The 21,667-nt window shown below is 39.4% G+C and overlaps 2 protein-coding genes and 1 long non-coding RNA gene across 3 annotated transcripts; 1 reads left to right on the forward strand and 2 right to left on the reverse strand.

Moving 5' to 3' along the window:
• Window positions 1-2,893: 2,893 nt before the first annotated feature.
• LOC128738951 (asparagine synthetase domain-containing protein CG17486) lies at window positions 2,894-5,644 on the forward strand. The gene is made up of 6 exons (XM_053834450.1): window positions 2,894-2,984; window positions 3,045-3,441; window positions 3,494-3,681; window positions 3,736-4,172; window positions 4,227-4,407; window positions 4,474-5,644. The coding sequence occupies exons 1-6, from the start codon at window positions 2,925-2,927 to the stop codon at window positions 4,936-4,938; spliced, it is 1,728 nt and encodes a 575-aa protein (XP_053690425.1). The 5' UTR covers window positions 2,894-2,924; the 3' UTR covers window positions 4,939-5,644.
• On the reverse strand, window positions 5,271-7,107 carry LOC128738952 (transcription initiation factor TFIID subunit 7). The gene is made up of 4 exons (XM_053834451.1): window positions 6,893-7,107; window positions 6,623-6,838; window positions 5,705-6,571; window positions 5,271-5,643 (listed from the first exon to the last, which is right to left on the reverse strand). Exons 1-4 carry the CDS (start codon window positions 6,971-6,973, stop codon window positions 5,620-5,622), a joined length of 1,188 nt encoding a protein of 395 aa, XP_053690426.1. The 5' UTR covers window positions 6,974-7,107; the 3' UTR covers window positions 5,271-5,619.
• Window positions 7,108-17,395: 10,288 nt separating this feature from the next.
• On the reverse strand, window positions 17,396-18,201 carry LOC128737982 (uncharacterized). The gene is made up of 3 exons (XR_008412065.1): window positions 18,136-18,201; window positions 17,508-18,075; window positions 17,396-17,452 (listed from the first exon to the last, which is right to left on the reverse strand). It is a non-coding gene; the product is annotated as an uncharacterized LOC128737982 (long non-coding RNA).
• Window positions 18,202-21,667: the final 3,466 nt, after the last annotated feature.

Genomic DNA, 21,667 nt, shown 5'->3' on the forward strand with positions numbered 1-21,667 from the left:
GTATTTGGTCTTTGACGCATTTATTTTTAGCCCAATTCTCCTAGACTCCGCTTTCAGTCTGGCGTAGATTGCCTCCGCCGTCGCAAAGTTCCTGGCAATGATATCGAAGTCATCTGCAAAGCCTAGAAGTTGGCTACTCTTGGTAAAAATCGTGCCTCTCGTTTCGATGCCCGCTCGTCGGATCACCCCCTCAAGAGCGATGTTAAACAGCATGCAGGATAGACCGTCACCTTGTCTCAACCCTCGTCGCGTCTCGAAGGGACTCGAGAGTGTCCCAGAGATGCGTACGAAACACATCACTCGATCCAATGTAGCTCTGATCAGTCGCGTCAGTTTGTCTGGAAAACCGTATTCGTGCATTATCTGCCATAGCTTGTCTTGATCGACTGTATCGTATGCTGCTTTGAAATCAATAAAGATGTGATGCGTGGCCACGTTGTACTCCCGACATTTCTGCAAGATCTGTCGGATAGTAAAAATTTGGTCCGTAGTTGCGCGAGCCCCCATGAAACCCGCCTGATAATTCCCTACGAAACCTTGTGCTATCGGTGACAGCCGGCGTAACAGGATCTGGGAGAGTACCTTGTAGGCGGCATTTACCAGCGTAATACCGCGATAGTTGCAGCAGTCTAGCCGATCACCCTTTTTGTAGATGGGACAAACCACTCCTTCCATCCATTCCTCCGGTAGCTTTTCCTCCTCCCAAATCCTCGAAATAACCCAGTGTAGAGCCTTTGCTAGCGTTTCTCCGTCATGTTTATAAAGCTCTGCCGGTAGGCGGTCCTTCCCAGCGGCTTTATTGGTCTTCAGCAACCTGATTTCTCGTTTGACTTCTTGGAGATCAGGTGCTCGGACATCACTATCTTCCATGGGCGCTCCTAGGTTAATTTCCGTTCCGCCTCCTTCTGCGACTTCGCCATTGAGGTGTTCATCGAAGAACTGCTTGTTGCGAAACATGCTTTTTTTGAAAAATGAGTAGTTTTTGATTAGACGATGGAATTAACGCGAGTGTCCCGTCTGTTTGTCTGTGATTCAACTTTACCTATTTATTCGTTATTTTTTACGTAACGTTGGGTATTTCTGTGGTAGAGTGTCAATGAGGTTTAAAAAGGTGTGGCAGATGAAGACATTTGATGGTATTAGTAGCGAAAAATTAGAAAACGACGTCAAACTACAAAAACAAACCGCGTCGGACAATGGGGTTTGCTTTTGAAGTTTGACGTCACGCTTCATCGTGATTGGTCGATTTACGATTCCACCCACACCATGATGATATTTCTTCATTGCACTAACACCACTTAACCAACATTACCACACCTGTATGTATCGCATTGGTAAAGTGTGCCCTTTTCAAATGTTGATCGACACTTTGTTACGGGGTATAGACACTCAAAAAAATCAGCACGTCAAGTTTACGTGAAAACATAGGTAATTCTCATCCATCACACTTTTCATGTAACATTCACGTGAATTGTTGGTAACTCGCACTCATACTAACCAGTTTACGTGCGATCCCGGTAAGTTGTATCATTTTTCCCATTAACTAGTACATGAAGCTCACGTAAGTTGCTGAACAGAAGTTTACATGATTTTTCACGTGGATACGACGTGCCGATTTTTTTGAGTGGACCAAATCATCATTCCGTCAATTGACAGATACTGATGGCGTCCTTGTTTACATTTTGGAAAATTTTCCTTTTCGTTTCTAGCGAATCTAGCGTGTGTTTTAAGGTTTTAACATTTTATAGACCAAATCAAGGTGACGTCATCTGGCAGATACTGGCGCCCTTGTTTACAAACAGACCGCAGAGTCCAAAAAAGTTTCAGTCGTTTAAACGGCAAGTTTGTTATTTAAACCGAGTTTAAACAGCATTAGGACTAAATTTAAAAGCCATTATGCCTGTAAAATGTTAAAAAACACGCTACATTCGCTATCAACGGAAAAGAAAGTTTTCCAAAATGTAAACAAGGGCGCCAGTATCTGTCAATTGACGGTATGATGATTTGGTCTATAGACCAAATCATCATACCGTCAATTGACAGATACTGACGGCCTTGTTTACATTTTGGAAAACTTTCCTTTCAGTTTATAGCGGATGTAGCGTGTTTTTTAACATTTTACAGGCATAATGGCTTTTTAAATTTAGTCCTAATGCTGTTTAAACTCGGTTTAAACAACAAACTTGCCGACTAAACAGCTGAAACTTTTTTGGACTCAGCGGTCTGTTTGTAAACAAGGGCGCCAGTATCTGCCAGATGACGTCACCTTGATTTGGTCTATAGGCATAATAAGGTTTTGCACGGGCGAGCATAACCTCACTTATTTGACGTCTATCAGTGGTTTGTTTACATGGACTTAGAACATGGGTTAACATGTTGAAACTGAATATTGCTTAAAGGCCTTAACGGCAGTCAGAAAAGCACAAAAACTGCCATTCCGGGTAGTTTGGAGGGCGACATTGCTGGATAATACGCTTTTAAAACGTTTAACTCCAATTTATGCATATCGCGTTCGCCTAACAAATAGTAAACAAACCACGAGTGGATGTCAGATGGATGAATTGCGTTCATTCCGCTTCATTCGTGACGTCACCTTGCAAAACCTTATGGCGTTTTAAATTTATCCCTAATGCTGTTTAAACAACAAACTTTCCGTTTAACAGCTGAAACTTTTTAGGACTCTGCGGTCTGTTTGTAAACAAGGGCGTCAGCATCTGCCAGATGACGTCACCTTGATTTAGGGGGTAGAGATCATGCGACACGCCATGCGAGATGCGACGGATGCGACCATCACTGACGTTCCGTTACGATACGTTGCCGTTGATGTTCACTGACGGCCAGTGTGATTCCAGCTTAATATCGTTTTTGGTTTTCAGCAAACAAAAATATAAACAAAAAGGATAGAGAGCTAACGACTTAACGTGATGTGTGGAATTTTTTGCTTTGTTTCTAATGGAGAGTCGATTGCATTCGGCGAAGAGTTTGTAAGTTATTTACATATTCTTCTGGATCGAAACAGATTTTCCAAAATGTGTATTTTCCAGCTGGTACAATGTAAATGCCTTCTAAATAATAGAGGTCCTGACACTTCGAATTGGACAGTGTATAATTCGAGAGTGCTTATGTTCGGTTCCGTTTTATGGCAGCAAGGAGCGGTGGTTTGTAGTCAACCGGTCGAAAGAGATAGATTTGCCTTGCTGTTTAATGGCGATATGTATAACGAAACAAGAGACACTAGCTGTAGCGATACATTATGGTTATATGAAAAGCTTAATGCAATGAATGATATCATACAGCTGTTTAAAAGTTTGAAGGGTCCTTACAGTATAGTTATACTGGACAAAATATCGCAAAGGATCTACTTTGCGAGAGATAGTCTAGGAAGGAATTCGTTATTATTCGCTCGAAGTCAGGATGGAATTATTATCAGCAGCGTGTTAGGTATTACTGGATATAAAACTATTTTCCAATTAATATTGCCTTTTCCTTTTAGCTAAAAATACTGCTCTATTCGATTCCATGGAACTACAACCGAGTGGACTATATTTTGTGGACTTGAAAGACCCAAATTTCAAATTGAAACTCTTACCATGGGCTAAAAATTTGGTTGAGACAAATTTTATTTCAGTTCTAGATGAATGTTTGTTCAGTCTTCCATGGCATGAATCCTTGGTCTTTAAGGTAATACAAATAATAATAGCTCTGTATATCTTATTTTTGAAACATTTTTTTTAGCAAAATTTTAGTTATCATGATATCTTAAAAACTAGAAGGCAAAGCGACGAATCCGTATTTGATTTCTTATTAAAGGTACCTGCCATTTCACAAACATGCGATAAATTGATTGAATTACTGGAAAGATCTATTAGGGAAAGAATTATCACCACTCCCAATTATTGCAAATTATGCGTGAGTTCACATAACCCATGCAAACATGCACGGCTAGGAATTCTGTTTTCGGGAGGTGTAGATTGTACTATCATTTCATTGATAGCAGACCGATTTGTGGACCAGAACATTCCGATAGATTTGTTGAATGTAGCCTTTGAAAAGGTCAACCGAGTGAAACCGAATGTGAAATCTGAATCTCTCGAGTCGGTTGATTGGAACGTTCCTGACCGATGCACGGCAAAACAAACTTTATTAGAACTGCAGAACCTTAAACCTTCTCGGTGAAAAATGAATTATAATTTAATAGATTGCTAATAACATATTCAATATTTTAGTAAATGGCAACTTGTAGAGATCAATATAACACGCCAAGAATTGAATGGCTATAGAAAGCGAATTTCTGACTTGGTTTTTCCATTGCAATCAGTACTGGATGAATCGCTAGGAGCTGCATTGTGGTTTGCTTCGCGTGGTGTTGGCATATCAGAAGGTACCAATTATTCTTGTCAAAGCAGAGTAGGTTAAAACTTGACCACTATTAAAAATGCTCTTAAAAATGTTTCATATTACTTGTTTTTGAAGATTTTGCTTTTGGGATCAGGAGCCGATGAACTGTTTGGTGGTTATTCAAGACATAAAGCGGCATTTTATAGAAACCTCAGTACTATAAATGCGCAGTTCACTGACAGTGATATTCAGGAAGCTTATGTTAATCTAGAAGAGGAACTTGAATTGGACTGGAGACGGCTGCCCAGCAGAAACCTGGCACGGGACGATAGAATAATATGTGATCATGGTGTAACGCCACGGACACCTTATTTAGAGGAGGACTTCATTTCGTTTATAAAAAGTTTAAAAGCCTCACAAAAATCTTATTACCCTTTAGGGCCAGGTATAGGGGATAAGATTATTTTGCGATTATGTGCGCATAAGTTAGGCCTGAAGTCTGCCGCATTGTTGAAAAAACGTGCTTTACAGTTTGGATCAAAAATTGCTGATCGCAAACAGAATGCGAATGATAACTCGACCTTTCTCCACACAACGTAACCAAAATGGTTGCAACACATTCCCGAAACCCACTTCCTGTTACCTGAGCTTAGCATTTTCCGATAAAAACTCAATTACTATGACATTAAAACTTAAAACCCCTCACTTTTAAAATTTTTTATGCTGTCGATTCACGGTTTTGCTCGAGTTTTCTGCTTTGTTCACCAAATTTTACAAACTAATAGATACTGTTTTAGATTTTACATATCAATGTATTTACGGATAGCAGACTGAAAAATATACAAGTCAATAGTACCATAATAATCAAATTGGCGGACAAGACACAAACACGTATCACTCTTACAACATCCTTATCCTTAAATGTTGTAAGAGTGATACGTGTTTGTGTCTTGTCCACCAATTTTATTATTGTGGTGTTCTTACGGTGGCACGAAAGCAAGAAAAAGTCAATAGTACCAATAGTGATAATCGTTTCTGCAGGCTAGTTTAATATATAAAATTTATGAGGCTGCGTAAACGTTATCATAATTGACAAATCAGATAAACTTAAGGTTATAGAGCGTTGAAAGAATAATGTAATGCCCTTAGTTGAAATAATTTCAAAAAGTATAGTTTAAACCAGCCTTAAGCTAGCGTTATCTCTAGAACACCACACACACAGCAGAAAGTGTTGCATAAATGAAATTGATGAAACAGTGATAGTAGCATCCAAGTTCAAATCTACATCATCTCCAGTTCTTGAACCTACAACAGAAAATATAAAAAATAGTAAAATGTTTATGATTTTTCAATTTTTCTTAGTGACCTCCATTTCCTTCTCGACAATCTGGCTCAGTAAACTGTCCAGATTATCTTGCAAACGTTGGCGAAGCGTCTGGTTTTCGATAGTGCGAATTTCTTGTTCTTTTTGACTTCTCTGTGTTTTTAAATCGCTTAACTGTCGTCGAAGTTCATACATGCGATTGCTAATCAAGTCTCGTGATGATGGCGTGAAATCCGTTGAGTCATTATCTGAATCCAGCCGGGAATTATCGCCATATTTAGACACTGAGGCCGTTTCGAATTTCCGTGAGCGTGAACCACCACTGCTAGACACAGTGCTGAACATGCTCTTACTGAATTCAACTGTAAGATTCTTATCTGACGACTGAGTTCCCTGACAGGAACTTGAATCGGACATACGGCTATCTTCAGCTTCTGCCGATAGTCGGCTACTTTCATCGATATCGATGTTCTTATTAATAGGGTTTTCGTCCTCGTCTGAATCGGAAACTTCCTCTCCAAAAATTTCATGCTCTCCCACGTCTTTGCTGGTGGTAGCTCCTTTTTTACCTGCTTTCGAAGGACTTTTATTCGGAGCACTTGCATCGTGTTTCGTTTCCGAGACAGCTTTATTTGGATCCTCCTCTTCCGTAATAAGATCCCACTTTACATGCACTGCCTCGTTATCGACACGCAGCAAACGTTTAACTTCCTTTTCAATTTCTGGTGCTTCAACATATTTTTTCTTTAGTGTTTTCCGAAAACGACGCTTGCGAACATTTTTACACGGAGGCGTAATTCCGTGCGGCCACAAAAACTTTTTATCTACCTTATTTGGATCTTTTTTCTTATTTTTTGCTGGTGACTCCTCTTCAGCAGAAGGGAGATCAGGTTCTTCTTTACAAATCATCTAGAAAAAAAAAATTAAAAAACGTTGCACGATATCTTCATCTTTACTGACCAGTTGGCATAAATCAGCTGTTTTATAAAAGTTTTTCCCGTCGATAGTTTTTAATGTTTCGACGATAGTCGGTAGATCAACGACTTTAGCATGTAGCAACCAATGGTCTAAACGAACCTCACCGTACCGTAAATCTGTATCCAGACGAATATTGAGACGATCCTTTAGATTATTTGCTCCACTTTGGATTGCTTCTCGCAAAGTTTTGGCCGGTTCCTAGTAAATTGAAATATATTATTCTCTGCCAAAAAGTGTATTATAACTACGCACCGGTGGTATCCGCATTATGAATTGCGTTTCCAGTTCAACTTCATCCCTTTTCGGCTCAGATTTAATAGGTTTTTCTGGCATGTTAAAACTAACAATCACCAATTTAAATGTCACAAAATAAAATTCTTTCACAGCACAGAAGCCGCCAGAGCCAATCGCTATGTAAAGCCTAGTATCCAGCTGAAAAGAAAACAGCTCTAGAAAAAATCCTGCTATTTATCGAAGAAATTTTGACAACTGCAAGGCAAGCAATTATCTGTCATTTTTTCTTGTGGTATATAAATATTCCGTTACGGAAAAGTGACGTTTCAATTCACTTGCATGTAAAACTGCGCCATCTGAAAGTAAAACAATATTTCTTGTGAGGTGCATACTGGTAAAGAAATCGCGAACGGAAAATCTTTTCCTTAGCATTTCTTGGCCTATCTTTTTGCCCATTCTTTTCAGGTCGATACTAGAGTGACTATATACAGAGCGGCGACAATGTCAAAATTGGAATGATAATTATCTGTCAGTGTCATTCCAATCGAGCAGACGACCTACACTGAGAAAACTTTTCGTATAGTTTCTATGTGTCCCACACATAGATTTTTGCAATATGCCTAGTCAATGAACTTTATATGCCACACAGTTATAATTTATGGGTACGCGAAACTTTTGCACATACTATTCATATGCGCATATTTTTTATGTGTATAATTGCACATACTATTCATATCCGTATAATTTCTATGTATATTTCTAGGCGGATTGTGTTTATATGCGGCACATGATAATCATCTAGAATTTCATATGGAAATTTACCATTAGTTATGTGCAGAATATTTTGAGTGTATCCAACGCGCATGCAGGAAAGAGAAAGAAAAACCTTGTAAAACCCGCATTGCATACATTTGGGATGACTTGTCGCCACTCTGTATATAGTCACTCTACTCTCATGGAACTGCCATATCGAACGTTTGTGAAGATTTCTCGCGTCACTTTTGATTTCGTCCAATGTAACAATTCCACCATATTGAGAAAAACGAGATCGAAGTTCTTCGAATTGAACTTTAAATTGTTTCAAAATGAAATAATTTTCAGTCATTCACTCAACGTGGTTGATGAATCAATATTCAACGGAGATTTTAAAAATCTAATTTAAACTAAGCAGTTTTGGTTTATTATGGAAAAAGTTACATTGGACTGTTTACCATCTCATGATGTACTTTGGACTTTTTTATTTTTCCAGGCTATTGCACATAAATTAAGCGAGATCACCGTAAAATACGTGCGTTGCCGTGCTACGCTATTTTCGAGGTTATTTTTCAATATTAGGCCGCTTGTTTCACTTAAAATGCATAAATAATGCGAAAAAAACTTTCACTTGCTAAACGTCCAATGTACAGATTGGGTTTGTTTTGATTTTTTTTGCACTTTGGACATCAGATGAGAATGACCGAAGTAACAGTCAGTCATCCGTAATTCGAATGTGCACATTGGACATTTTGATAATGCTAATTTTTTAACCTCAAAATAATTCTATTTGGGCAGGTGTTTTTGTATAACATAGAGTTTAAAAAGAGCAATAATTTGTTGTGATAAACCGGATTTGTTTACATTTCTCGCGTCACTTTTCATTTCGTCCAATGTAACAAATGGAAAAATACACGCTTAATAAATTTAACACACGAATGAATAAGATTAACGCTGAAATGAGTAAAGGCCCGCGCAGAATTAAGGCCCAGACACATTCAAGGGATTTTACTACGTTGCGGTAATTTGACAGTTTTTCCATGGGTTTTCTGTCAAATATCCGCAACGTAGTAAAATCCGTATGCATTGTGTTTGGGCCTTTAGTGCTTTACGGTTGCGTTTGGGTTAATTTGACAGTTCTCCTATACCATTTTACAGATTATCTGTTAGATATACACAAACGCTACCTGTTACGAATGCAGCCTGAATTCGTTAATTGGGCCACGACTGCACTCTAGCTGATTCGCTAATTGGGCCGACTGACAGTTGTTGGAAATTTCTAAACTCGAAAATTCCATACAATGTTGACATTCAAGTTGTCACATAGCCCAATTAGCGAACACCCAATTAACGAATCGCCCAATTAGCGAACCACCAATTAACGAAACTTTGCTGTAATTCTGCGCGGGCCTTAAGATTCGACTCACTTTCACAAAAAGTGGAACCACAGAGAACAGACATCCAAGCGAAAGGTCCCCACTTGGATAAAACTTATGTCAAATTAGTTGGGAAACTATAGTCACAGAGAACAGACATCCATTCAGGAACAAATTTTTCGGGAATTCTTGGATAAAATTTCAAATTAAAATCACCTAATATGCTAGCGTCGCCACCACTATAGTTTCCCAACTAAATGATTCTTTTGATTTGCACACTGACAACCTTTGGCTCCTCTGACGCTAGTATATATGGACTATAAGCGTTATGCTAGCGCCAGAAGCTAGCTGTTGTGAGTTTAGTGTAGAATTTTATGCGCCGTTAGCGACATCATCACTATAGGCGAATTCGAGCAAAACTAAGAGCAACCGTTCGCTACCTGGTTGTGATTATTGGAACTACAAAAAAAGTGCAATTCCCAAAACGCTTGCTGGCACCTATATGGAACTCGACTTTAAATGTAATATTTTATTGAATTATCAACAGTGGGAATGATGAAAATGGATAATAAAGGTAAGAAAAAGTATTACCTTTCACTTGATATATATTGTTGCTGTTTCGGGAGATTATTAGAGCTTCGCAAGTGTATTTATGTTTACGAACTGATAGGTTATATGTTTGGTTCTTGGTGCAGATTATGCTAATCACGAAAAAAAAATTGAAAACACATTGGAAAACACTGGAAATAATTGGTGATTCTCTATCCAGGATATATAAACTTTACAGCTGACTCTATGTACTTTTGTTTCATGCGGTACAAAATCAAACATTAACATTTTTCTGCCATAAAGTTAATTAATTCGAATATTTTCACTTGCCTTAACGTAAATAAACAAATTTCTTCCAATATTTCGCTATCTAAAATCCTGACAATTGAAAGGGTTAATCAAAAACTGCATTTTATTTCAGCTTTTTTCAAAAATGTATGGAGTTTGACAGCGATTTTACTTTTCATCACTTTTTTTATGCAGCGCCTCTAAGCGGGCGATAGCTTGTCAAAAACGCCTATTGAATTACCAAAAGTGGGAATGATGAAAATGGATAATAGACAAGGGGTCGGTCACTCGGCACAGCCGTTTTTATGTTAGACGACTTGAAACGAACTGAACTGTGCCGATGCTGTACCGAAAGTGCCGAACTGCAAAATTTGTTAAATTCGTTAAAATCTGATAGATCTGGCAACTGTGCGAGATGATTTTGACAACTGGCAGTGCTCCCATTTCATATGTAAAATTGAACCGGAGGTGTGTAAAGCCCTATAAATGTTATTTTTATAAGGCTTTAGAGGTGTGCCGTTTGATATCTCTGCAGTGCCGGGGCACTATGTGCTGAGTGTCCGACCCCTTGATAATAGAGGTAAGAAAAAGCATTACCTTTCATTTGATATATATTGTTCCTGCTTCGGGAGATTATTAGAGCTTCGCAGGTGTATTTATGGTTACGAACTGATAGGTTATATCTGGTTCTTGGTGCAGATGATGCTAATCAAAAAAATAAATCCGTTAGCACTTAAAAACACATTGGAAAACGCTGAAGACTGAAAATAATTGGTGATTCTCTATCCAGGATATATAAACTTTACAGCTGACTCTATGTACTTTTGTTTCATGCGGTACAAAATCAAACATTAACATTTTTCTGCCATAAAGTTAATTAATTCGAATATTTTCACTAACCTATAGCCTATAGGCGTTTTTGACAAGCTATCGCCCGCTTAGAGGCGCTGCATAAAAAAAGTGATGAAAAGTAAAATCGCTGTCAAACTCCATACATTTTTGAAAAAAACTGAAATAAAATGCATTTTTTGATTAACCCTTTCAATTGTCAGGATTTTAGATAGCGAAATATTGGAAGAAATTTGTTTATCTACGTTAAGGTTAGTGAAAATATTCGAATTAATTAACTTTATGGCAGAAAAATGTTAATGTTTGATTTTGTACCGCATAAAACAAAAGTACATAGAGTCAGCTGTAAAGTTTACATATCCTGGATAGAGAATCACCAATTATTTTCAGTCTTCAGCGTTTTCCAATGTGTTTTTAAGTGCTAACGGATTTATTTTTTTGATTAGCATCATCTGCACCAAGAACCAAACATATAACCTATCAGTTCGTAACCATAAATACACTTGCGAAGCTCTAATAATCTCCCGAAGCAGGAACAATATATATCAAATGAAAGGTAATGCTTTTTCTTACCTCTATTATCCATTTTCATCATTCCCACTTTTGGTAATTCAATAGGCGTTTTTGACAAGCTATCGCCCGCTTAGAGGCGCTGCATAAAAAAAGTGATGAAAAGTAAAATCGCTGTCAAACTCCATAGGCGTTTTTGACAAGCTATCACCCGCTTGGAGGCGCTGCATAAAAAAAGTGATGAAAAGTAAAATCGCTGTCAAACTCCATACATTTTAAAAAAAAGCTGAAATAAAATGAAGTTTTTGATTAACCCTTTCAATTGTCAGGATTTTAGATAGCGTAATGTTGGAAGAAATTTGTTTATCTACACTGAGGAAAATTTCAGAGTGAAAGTCATTAAAATTCCTTATGAAAATTTGCCACAAGGCAAAAATAAAATTTTCATCAAGTTACCTTATGGAATAGAAACATAATTACTTGATTATGGCTTTCATAAAATGTCACTATGAAATTCTATCTGAAGCCTTTTGTAGTTTGATTTCAAACCGATTGAACATTCAAATGTAACATTATGAATAGATCAATGCTGTTTTAAGGATTTCATTCAACCACCTTATGAAACCACTCGAAGGAAAAGAAAATTCCATTACATTACCTTATGAAACCACTTGAGTAAAAATCAAATTTCATTACATCGCCTTATGAAATTTATACACTACAAAAAAGAATATTCCCATTTGGCCCATGCTTGGCTCCCTCTTTTCGCTTCGGTTTTGCTCTTTTTACTACAGCGCCTTAACCATACGAAATTCGAAAAAGTGGCGTATGGGAAAATTGTAGAACTAGTCATTATCGACAAGTTGCTAAAGAACGTATAGCTTAATCTTTTATATCTATGATGGGGCTGCTTCCCCGTTGGTAGGAAAAAGAGCGCTCTTTTTGCTACCAACTACATATGTAGCGCTCTATAGCGCTATAAATACAAATGAAAAGCTAAGAATACGTTCTTTGGCAATATTGTCAATAATGATTAATTCTTAATTGCCCTACACCACTTTTTCGAATTCCGTTAGGCTGAGGCGCTGTAGTCAAAAGAGCAAAAACGAAACAAAAAGAGCATGTTATGCCTGTTTGGGCCAATTGATAATACAATATAGTTGCCTAAATAACTTTATTTTTATTTTTACTGTGCTCAGCAATCGTTATTATGCAGCGCAAATAAAAAATTTACATTATTATGAAAAAATGAACGCATATTCGTAACGCGACTTTATTTTTCAACCTTCTCTTAGCTAAACAAGCATCAAACAGCGTTAGTGCGATCAGGAAAGATGGCATTTTGAAAATCTTAAATAACGCTAAAACAGTTTTTCGAATTCATCGTTGTGCGTAAAACACGTACCTAATAAGATATGCCACTACAGTAAAGTATTCAAAACCATCTAATAAAAGCTCCCATTGAAAATTTTGCTTCTTTTTTCTCACTCTAATGCGCTGCCAAGAATGGCTGATGCGTTGTTACTGGCGGTGTTTTAGCTACATTCGGAGGACTCTGAGAACCCGATTTTTGTGGAAGCTTTGGTGTGCTTTTGTTGGACTGACTGTAAAAGGATAAAACTAATTAGAATCGGTCGTGAATGGGTTAGTCTAGTTTTACCTTTCTCGGTGCCAGAAGCTGCAATAGTGTTGCTTGTGTGCTAGATAAGTCTTGGTACTGGAGAATCGAATATCACAATTAGAGCAGTAACGATTCCTGGGGGGCTGCTGCTGCTGAATCTGTTGCTGCCGTGTGTTGAAGCACAACGGATGCTGCTTGTGCCTGAAATTGCAGATGCAGCTGTTGACTAGCGGTACTTATTCACCATTAGAAGTGTTGCAACTAAGCACCGGTGATGATTGAAGCACGTGCCGATTTAGACTTTCTTGTCTGCGCTGTACGACCATTGAGTACAGGCGTACTGTTTACCGGTTTTGGCAGCCTTAACTGGTGGTTCCGACCCGTTCGGATCGTTGGTGTGAGCTTTTAACACCTCCGGCAGTCTCGTCGGCATCCTTGCAGTGAGAACAGTAATGGAGTTTGGTGAGCTTCCAGCGTTGAAGCGGACGAAAAGCGAATTCCACATAGTTCACACATGGACACTGATATCTGAGGGCAAATGAAAGTTGATTGGGATTGTGACGTATTCGGCCTTGCATGGCTTTCGAATGACTGCAGCTGGCTGGGGTTGAGGAGCGGCTCTGGGGAAGTCCGATTCGATCGATTTTTTCAACTGACGGTGATGTTTTTAAGATCTTTTGCATTCAGATAGATCGCCGGGTCAGAAGCTATCGCAATTTTTAGTCTAAGCATAGGTAAGCATAGGTCCAAGGTGAGCGAAGGTGAGCTTTGGAGATTTACTCTCTTTTTCCTTATCCGCTTCGAGTGCAGCTTGTTGGTTCTCAATCAGTAGGTCGGATTCGATTTTTATTTCCACCTTTTCTGGAAGAGACAAATCTCTGGCGGGTTCTGGTTCGAACATTGTCGAAGCGGTTGGAGATGTCGTAGGGAAGGCTACAGATGATGTCCGACTACTTTTTGCTGCCACCTTTGGTGACAGTGTAGAATCTTCGTAAGAGGGATGCTGTGCTGCTGGCGGATCCTCTTCCGGATCGATTTGATTCGATGGCGGACGAGAGTTTATCATATCTGTTTCGGGTGCTGTTTGATGTGCTACTACTTTTGGTGCTCCAACTGCTGCTGCTGCCGCTACCGGATCAGGAATTCGGTTGGTGTTCCTGTGGTAATGTTTGCTGCTCATCAACAGCTTCCTCATTGTCTCCTATATAGAAGAAAAACGGAAAAGAATGTTGGCATGTAGTAATCAATAGGGAAAGTATGATAAATGAGTTTTTGCCTATAGATTTTCGAAATGAAAACTCCGGGTAAGACGACACCGCGGCATAACAAAGAAACATTTGCTTGCGGTACGTACAATACAGCGATTCAAATTGAATCGTTCATCATTTCCATACAATAATCAATCATTCCACACAATAGTTCAATCGTCATAATTAAGTGTTGGGGCGAACCAACCAACGGTTGAAAGCCCCATCAAATAGTAAATAAATAAATAAATAAATAAATAAATAATTAAGTCTCACCTCAGACAGACCCCAGTCTCCTTGTAGTTTAACATAATTTTCCATTAGGTAGCTTCACAAGCTTAACAGGAGCGTTAATTTTAAAGGAAGGTTTATACAGATGGCTGGGGACAATTTTGTGCACGAAAAACGGCTGTAGTTTCAAGCTGTAAAAAAAGAGTGGTATGTACATTTGTGAGAAATCATTGTTTAATAGACTTACCAGCTGCTGAGAATATTGCATTTTTGCTCATACCAGTTTGAATTGGGCGCTTTTTTGCAACCGAGTTTTCCCCTATCTTTGGAGTCTTAAGCTCAAAAGCCGTTTTACCATAGTTCATTTTGACGCATGGCGTACTAAACTACGCCAATGCGTAAGCTTTGTCCTCTGCTTGCTCCATTTCCCCGTTGGCATTGTGCTGTTTCTGAATTTCCGTATATCAACTCACGTACCGTGTCGATCTGTCCAGCAGAATCAGTCGGCAGATTTTGTTCAAACATCAACCGAAGACATTCATCCCAAGTATATTTAGGATTCAACTGACCAGTACAACTGCCTGCCTGTTTCGGCCTTTTGTTTTTCGGTAACCACCATCGTTGTCGTTGTCATCAAGATTCTCTAGTACCAGTTCGGTATCACCGATAGTTCCTCAGTGGGTAGAAGTTCTAGGAGAATCAAATGACTGCCGACAGTCGAAGCAAATTAAGTCCGCATCAGGACATACGCAAACAATCTGAAAGTCGGTCTCGGTGCCGTTTACCAGTAATCCATCTCGAAGTATAGAAGCTAAATTGAAAACGCCTCCAGGTGGAACCAGTTATTGGCTTCCTGCAAAATGTTCTGTTCAAGTCACATTATTAGTATCGATCGAAAAGGTTACACCACACTCCTACCAACAAGTCAAGAACCCTGCGTTTCGCACCTTTCAATTTGTTTAAATGAATAGTCTCGTGAATTGCTGGTATTCTTGTTTTGAAATTACGGGAAATTTCGCTTTAGGAAGTTTCGTAGCGTGAATTAAGATAGATTCATCTACCTTCATGCGACCAAGCACAATCAGCGCATAGTAGAAGATTACTGTAAGAATAAATACACCTGTTGGGGAGTACAAACCGCACTAATGGAGGCCTCACTTTACCCGCCGTGAGTGACCAGTGATTTAGTGACGCTGCCGGCTTAGCGCACTAATGAACAATATGGCATTGTAAGGCATTATTAAAAATAAGTACGCATAACCCACGACAATTGCGGATCGAAATTGAAATGGACGTTGTTTGTCATCTATACCTATAAAAATGGGTTTCTGTCTGTCTGTCTGTCCGTATGTTCCTTATGTGAGGTGTCCACCAATATATATATCACATTGGCATTTTATGCTAGGGGTTATACCCCTCGCATTTGACAGCAGTGCTGGAAAGGCTTATTGACGTATCGCAGGGTTATCCCTCGTTGGCGCCAAACGACCGAAGCAGCTGTCACTATCGCCCGCCATTGTATTGCAAAGTGATGTAAAGGTAAGTCGTGCTATCTGCGGCTGCTGATATCTCGGGATATCCATTCTTTCCCTATGTCGGGTGATTCCACTCCAGTAAGCAGATCTCACATTTGGCGACCGTGACAGGACCCACCTGCTCGCATAATCAAATAACTTATAGAATATGTGGAATCACTCGATATAGGGGGAGGAAAAGTGTTGAATACAATGTGGTAGGTATATAGAACGATATATTTAGTAAGACTGTTCCTGTACAGGAAACAAGCGTGTTGGGACAACCGGCTTAGAATTACAGGCGAGACGGGACATCCGCCTAGAATTATGAAAGAGGCGAGACGGGACATCCGCCTAGAATAAAAAATGGCGAGACGGGACATCCGCCTAGAATTATGAAAGAGGCGAGACGGGATATCCGCCTAGAATGAAAAATGGCGAGACGGGACATCCGCCTAGAATTATGAAAGAGGCGAGACGGGACATCCGCCTAGAATAAAAAATGGCGAGACGGAACATCCGCCTAAAATTATGAAAAAGGCGAGACGGGACATCCGTCTAGAAATATGACAGAGGCGAGACGGAACATCTGCCTGGAAATGTGAAGGAGGCGAGACGGGACGTCCGCTTTGAATTATGAAAAAGGCGAGACGGGACATCCGCCTAGCCTAGTATCGTGAGCGGCGATACGCGATAGCCACCTAGAGGTTGAAAAAGGCTCAGGTCCAGGCAGCCACCTAATTTAAAGAGACCGGTTAGGTAAAGACTAGGATAGCGATCGAGGATATTTTGCACACTGTTTCGCGACAATGGTGGCGTATCTGAGGATTGTGAGGGCGGTAAAGGGCGTGAAGAATGTTGAGAGGTGTCTTTGAGTACCGGAGTTTACTGAAATAGAAAACTGGATCGTTTATATCATCACTACCAAGTTGTGACAAGTTTGGGTTGTCATTGCAAGATCACCTGGGCCGCCATCAAGCATCATTTCGCTTTTGCAGGCAGGCACGCTAGTGCGGCGGAGCTTGAACGATTTTCCGAATGGGATACAGGCGGCGAACGTATCAGTCGAGCTGCCATATTCGGCTGGAGGCAAGTGTGGTTATGCGGTTATATGGGTGGCTATCACAGGTGCTTAATTATAATACAGCTGCTTGGGCAAAGTCAGGTTCTTCCAAAGGGCAGGAGAGCATTCATAGAGCATCTAAGATAAGAGCGACCTTAGTCGCTGATTTCATCAATCGATCTCTTGATCTATTAAAGAGAGTAGTTCGCCATAGTTTGTAAAATGTGGCAACCGAAACGAGTTTACTATCGGTGAACGAAGCAGTCAGGCTCGTATCGTCGTCCTAGATGCAATCGAGCAACCTAATGGTATCATGCATCCAACCTGTCAGGACAGTCATTAGCAATAAATAAATTACCTAATATAGACGAAACAAAACAGGTGGACGAATTAGCGGAAAATATATTGCTTACTCACAGTACTGTAGGATATGTATCTTTTTTGAAAAAATTGCATTCTTAGGAAATGAATTAGATTAAAACGGATTTCTTGTTCAAAAACCGAAGCTTTTCGAAATTTAATTGATGTCCGTCAACCTAAGGAAAAAACCTTTCCATGCCCAGCATTTCCCGTCGGCCTGCAGTTACAAAATATTATAAACTCTGTTAAGAGATGTAGGATCAGAGCTTTACTTTTTAAGAAAACAGCGTGGGAAACAAGCAAAAATTTAAAGTAACTGATAAACTCGCTATATTTATTTAGGAAGCTCAGTTTCAACTGATGTTTCATTTATTGCTTTGGCAGCCATTCAAATGAGCTTTCCAGCAACAGCTCTTAGCTGTTTGAAAATTCCTATAAATTAATATTTACACGGTGACACTTCAATTTTGTACAAGCTTTTCGATCCAACAGTTTACTTGCTTTTGGTAGCAGAAGCCTGATTAATAATTTTGTTGGGTTGCTGTGTTTCATAAACTTGCCGAAACTTGTTCGTCAATTAGGAATGCACGGATGCCTCTTTTTCGCGCGGACAGCGATGGCAACAAACTCCACAAAAGCTAGTGGTAACGATTTTAAACGGGCGACACTTCAAGGGATTTGAAGATTGACTGTTTTTTTCATGTTGTTTCTTTACGTACAGGTCAACAAGCTGACCTCCTGGGACGCGGCACACATCTCTTGTTAGATTTGGACAAACGGCGTCGCAGTGCTGATTGTTGCAGCATGCTTCGCAAAACGCGATTTTATAAACTAAAGTAACTGTAAAAATAACACCATTTTAATATTTTGGAAAGCATACTTTATATGAAATCTAATTACCGTCCTGTAATGCCTGTAACCTTAAGCTTCATCCAGTCGCTGTCATGGTTTGCAATTTGCGGTCTATGTTCGTGTTGTTATGTTTGTTTACTTTCCTCATTCTGCAGCAGATGCGTCGAATGCATCTAAGCATATATGCATCCATGGGCAGTATAGGCGAATCTCGAACAAATCCGCACATCTGAAATCCATGCTGCTAGTACCAAGTACAATCGCATTGTTACAAGGGGTTCTTCCTTCCGGCGAGGCGTTGTAATCAGTGATTACTATAAAAAGTTTTAATGATGTAACTATACACTGAGGAAAATTTTTATATTGTTTCTATGTGTCCTATGCATTGCATCACACAAAGATTTTTTGCAAGATATGCCCAATAAATGATGATTGTATGCCAAGCACACGTCCGTTATGTGTGCGCACGGAATACGCGTATAGTATTCATGTATACTCCTGGGCGGATTTTTTTTTTCTTGCTAGTTACAGTAATGAAGATTAGGATTTTTTTTTCCTGTATGGACTCATCACTGCGACCATTATGGTTAGATCTATTGTGATATCGCCCGGGTGTTTGTTGTATAACCCGCACTGCATTTATTTTGGCTATAGTCGCTATTGAGTGAGCGATATGCTTATTGAATTTTTTTTTATGCGTGCTTGTGTGTAATTGGGTACCCTTCTTTCAATACTTTACTCTACTTTACCCACCTCGTTCCACATGACAGCGCACAGTCCCCAATTATAGTCATCCCTGGCGTAGCAAACCAGTGCATTTTTACTATAAGGGTCTCATTTTTGCACTGTCAATAGGCCATATCGGGATAATATAGAACTCAGCATGAAGGAAGGGCGATGAGGGGCCTGAGAATAAACCCATGCTAAAGTCACTTTGACATCGAATGGCCTGATTCTACTAAGATTCGAACCCATGACCATTCGCTTGTCAAAGCAGACTCGGTAACCTTGCGGCTACAGAGCCCCTCAAGATTAGGATAGTAACACGTATTACGCGTGAAGGGGAGTTGCTGTTTTATTAGAGAAGGAGGGGGATGTGAGGTGTCCACCAATATATATATCACATTGGCATTTTATGCTAGGGGTTATACCCCTCGCATTTGACAGCAGTGCTGGAAAGGCTTATTGACGTATCGCAGGGTTATCCCTCGTTGGCGCCAAACGACCGAAGCAGCTGTCACTATCGCCCGCCATTGTATTGCAAAGTGATGTAAAGGTAAGTCGTGCTATCTGCGGCTGCTGATATCTCGGGATATCCATTCTTTCCCTATGTCGGGTGATTCCACTCCAGTAAGCAGATCTCACACCTTATAGAATCGAAAACTACTGAACCGATCGGAGTGAAAATTTGCATGAAGGGGTTTTTGGGGCCAGGAAAAGTTCTTATGATGATTAGAGACGCCTCCCCCCACTAAGAGTGGGGCTCCCATGCAAATGCAACACAAATTTCTGCATAACTCGAGAACTAATCAAGCAAATGGAACAAAATATGACATGTGGGTGTTTTTGGAGACAAGAATTTTTTCTATGGTGAATTGAGACCCCTCCCCACTTTAGGAGGGGGGGGGGGCTCCTATACAAATGAAATTCAAATTTCCTCATAACTCGAAAACTAATTAATCAAATGGAACCATATTTGAAATGTGGGTGTTTTTGGAGGCATTAATTTTTTCTATGATGAATTAGAGAATTGGTGTTCCGCAAAATGGTATTCGGTGAAATGGTTTGTAATGATGGCGAATATTTATATGCTATCCACTTTATTTTATCAGGCTAAGCAATTGGGGGAGTTGTTTTCTACTTTACTGTGAGGGAAATTTGCATATTAAAACACCCATGAACTCCCCAGAAACTTGCAATACTCGAGATTGTGACAAAGGCTATCCGAGATTCACGATTTATGTACAACACAGTTTAATTTGTGGCAATACGAAGTTTGTCGGGTCAGCTAGTAGATTATATAAGGCACTAAGCGACATGCTTAGTCAGTCCGCGTCCTTAATCCGCCAGCAGCCGTCATGCTGTCTGTGCCTATAGTTAAATATGTATCTCTGTTAAGTGTAAATATAGTTAGTCCAGTATATAAATTTGGGGGGGATTTGTATCCCGAGAACCCGTCCAATCATCTCCACCGGCGCAAAGACGCTCCAAAGGAAATTACCTTAGGCCTTAATTGTCTAGGACAGCCATTTCCCCAAGAACTACGAGACATCCCACCCGGTAATCTGTGCTGATGGAGGAAATTAACATACTCAACGACAAACATAAATACGACTCAAATGGCGGCTCAAAACCAAAAATGTTAAAAATATTTGGAAAGAATGAAATTATAGTAATATAGTATTATAGTATTATTATTATAGAAATTATACTTAAAGGCACACGACTTCCCCTTAATAATTACTATTTTTTTCTATACTACTAAGAAAAGGTAATAATTTCACACGAAATATGAGCATGCCAAAAGCAACTTGTAAAACGTCGAATTACGAAACTGTAAGTATAGGGTCAGGTGCGGTAAGACGGGTCACGAGGTAAGATAGGTTAGATGCATTAAGATGAACGTTTAAGCTCAATCCAAACCAGCAATCTTTTTTGTGGCCGCCCATTTGCCACAATACCATTTGGCATAATCCATTTCGCATATTCATAAGGGGCCATTTGGTATAATTTCTAAAACATTTTTACTGCCTCTTGTTAATACTCACTAAACAAAATCAAATTAAATTATAAATTATGATTAATGACTATGCTATACGGGGTAGCCTCGATTTTAATCTAGTACCTTTAGTCATGTTCTTCTATAATCATAAATTATAACTTATCATTTACCCATTTTCGATAAAAAAAAAAATCAGAGGGGTTGTGTACAAGACACAACCGCATATATAGGTGACGCAGGACTACGTAAGTCTCTTTGTAGTGATAATAGCATGTATTCATCCTTGTAATTATTCGATTGTTCCTGTATACATGCTATATGCAACATATATACATGCTACATGCGTTGTATGTAACATTTATCAACGTAGTAACATTGCATACGTTCAATTCTCAAAAGATTGTGTATTTGAAAACAATTTAACAAAATCAAGAACACAAACTATTGCTTTCCTGCTACCTTACAGAAATTAAAGATTGTTTTTATTACCCATGGTTCCCCGCGTTGAAGGGGTTTTATGAATTCAATCCTATTTTATCAACAGCACATCTTTCCACTAGCACTTCCTCGGCAAGCATGCGTATTCATACAGAGTCGTATTATAACTGAACACTACAGCTGTAGCACATTTTTCCAAAACAGATATCAAATTCGCCTAGGTTTAATCGTCTCGCAGTCAAGAATTTCCGATCTGTTGGGACAACGAACTTGTGCCATTTTTTCTGGCACACTTCCCTAACACAGACATCAAATTGGAATAGGTTTAATCGCGTTCGTAAGAAATCTGTTGGCACGAGGGGGCTTTGTTACTCTCTCTGACGTACTTCCCAAGCAAGGACATCAAAATGGTCTAGGTTT

Source organism: Sabethes cyaneus, chromosome 2 (genome assembly GCF_943734655.1).
Source record: "Sabethes cyaneus chromosome 2, idSabCyanKW18_F2, whole genome shotgun sequence".
Taxonomy (NCBI): Eukaryota; Metazoa; Arthropoda; class Insecta; order Diptera; family Culicidae; genus Sabethes; species Sabethes cyaneus.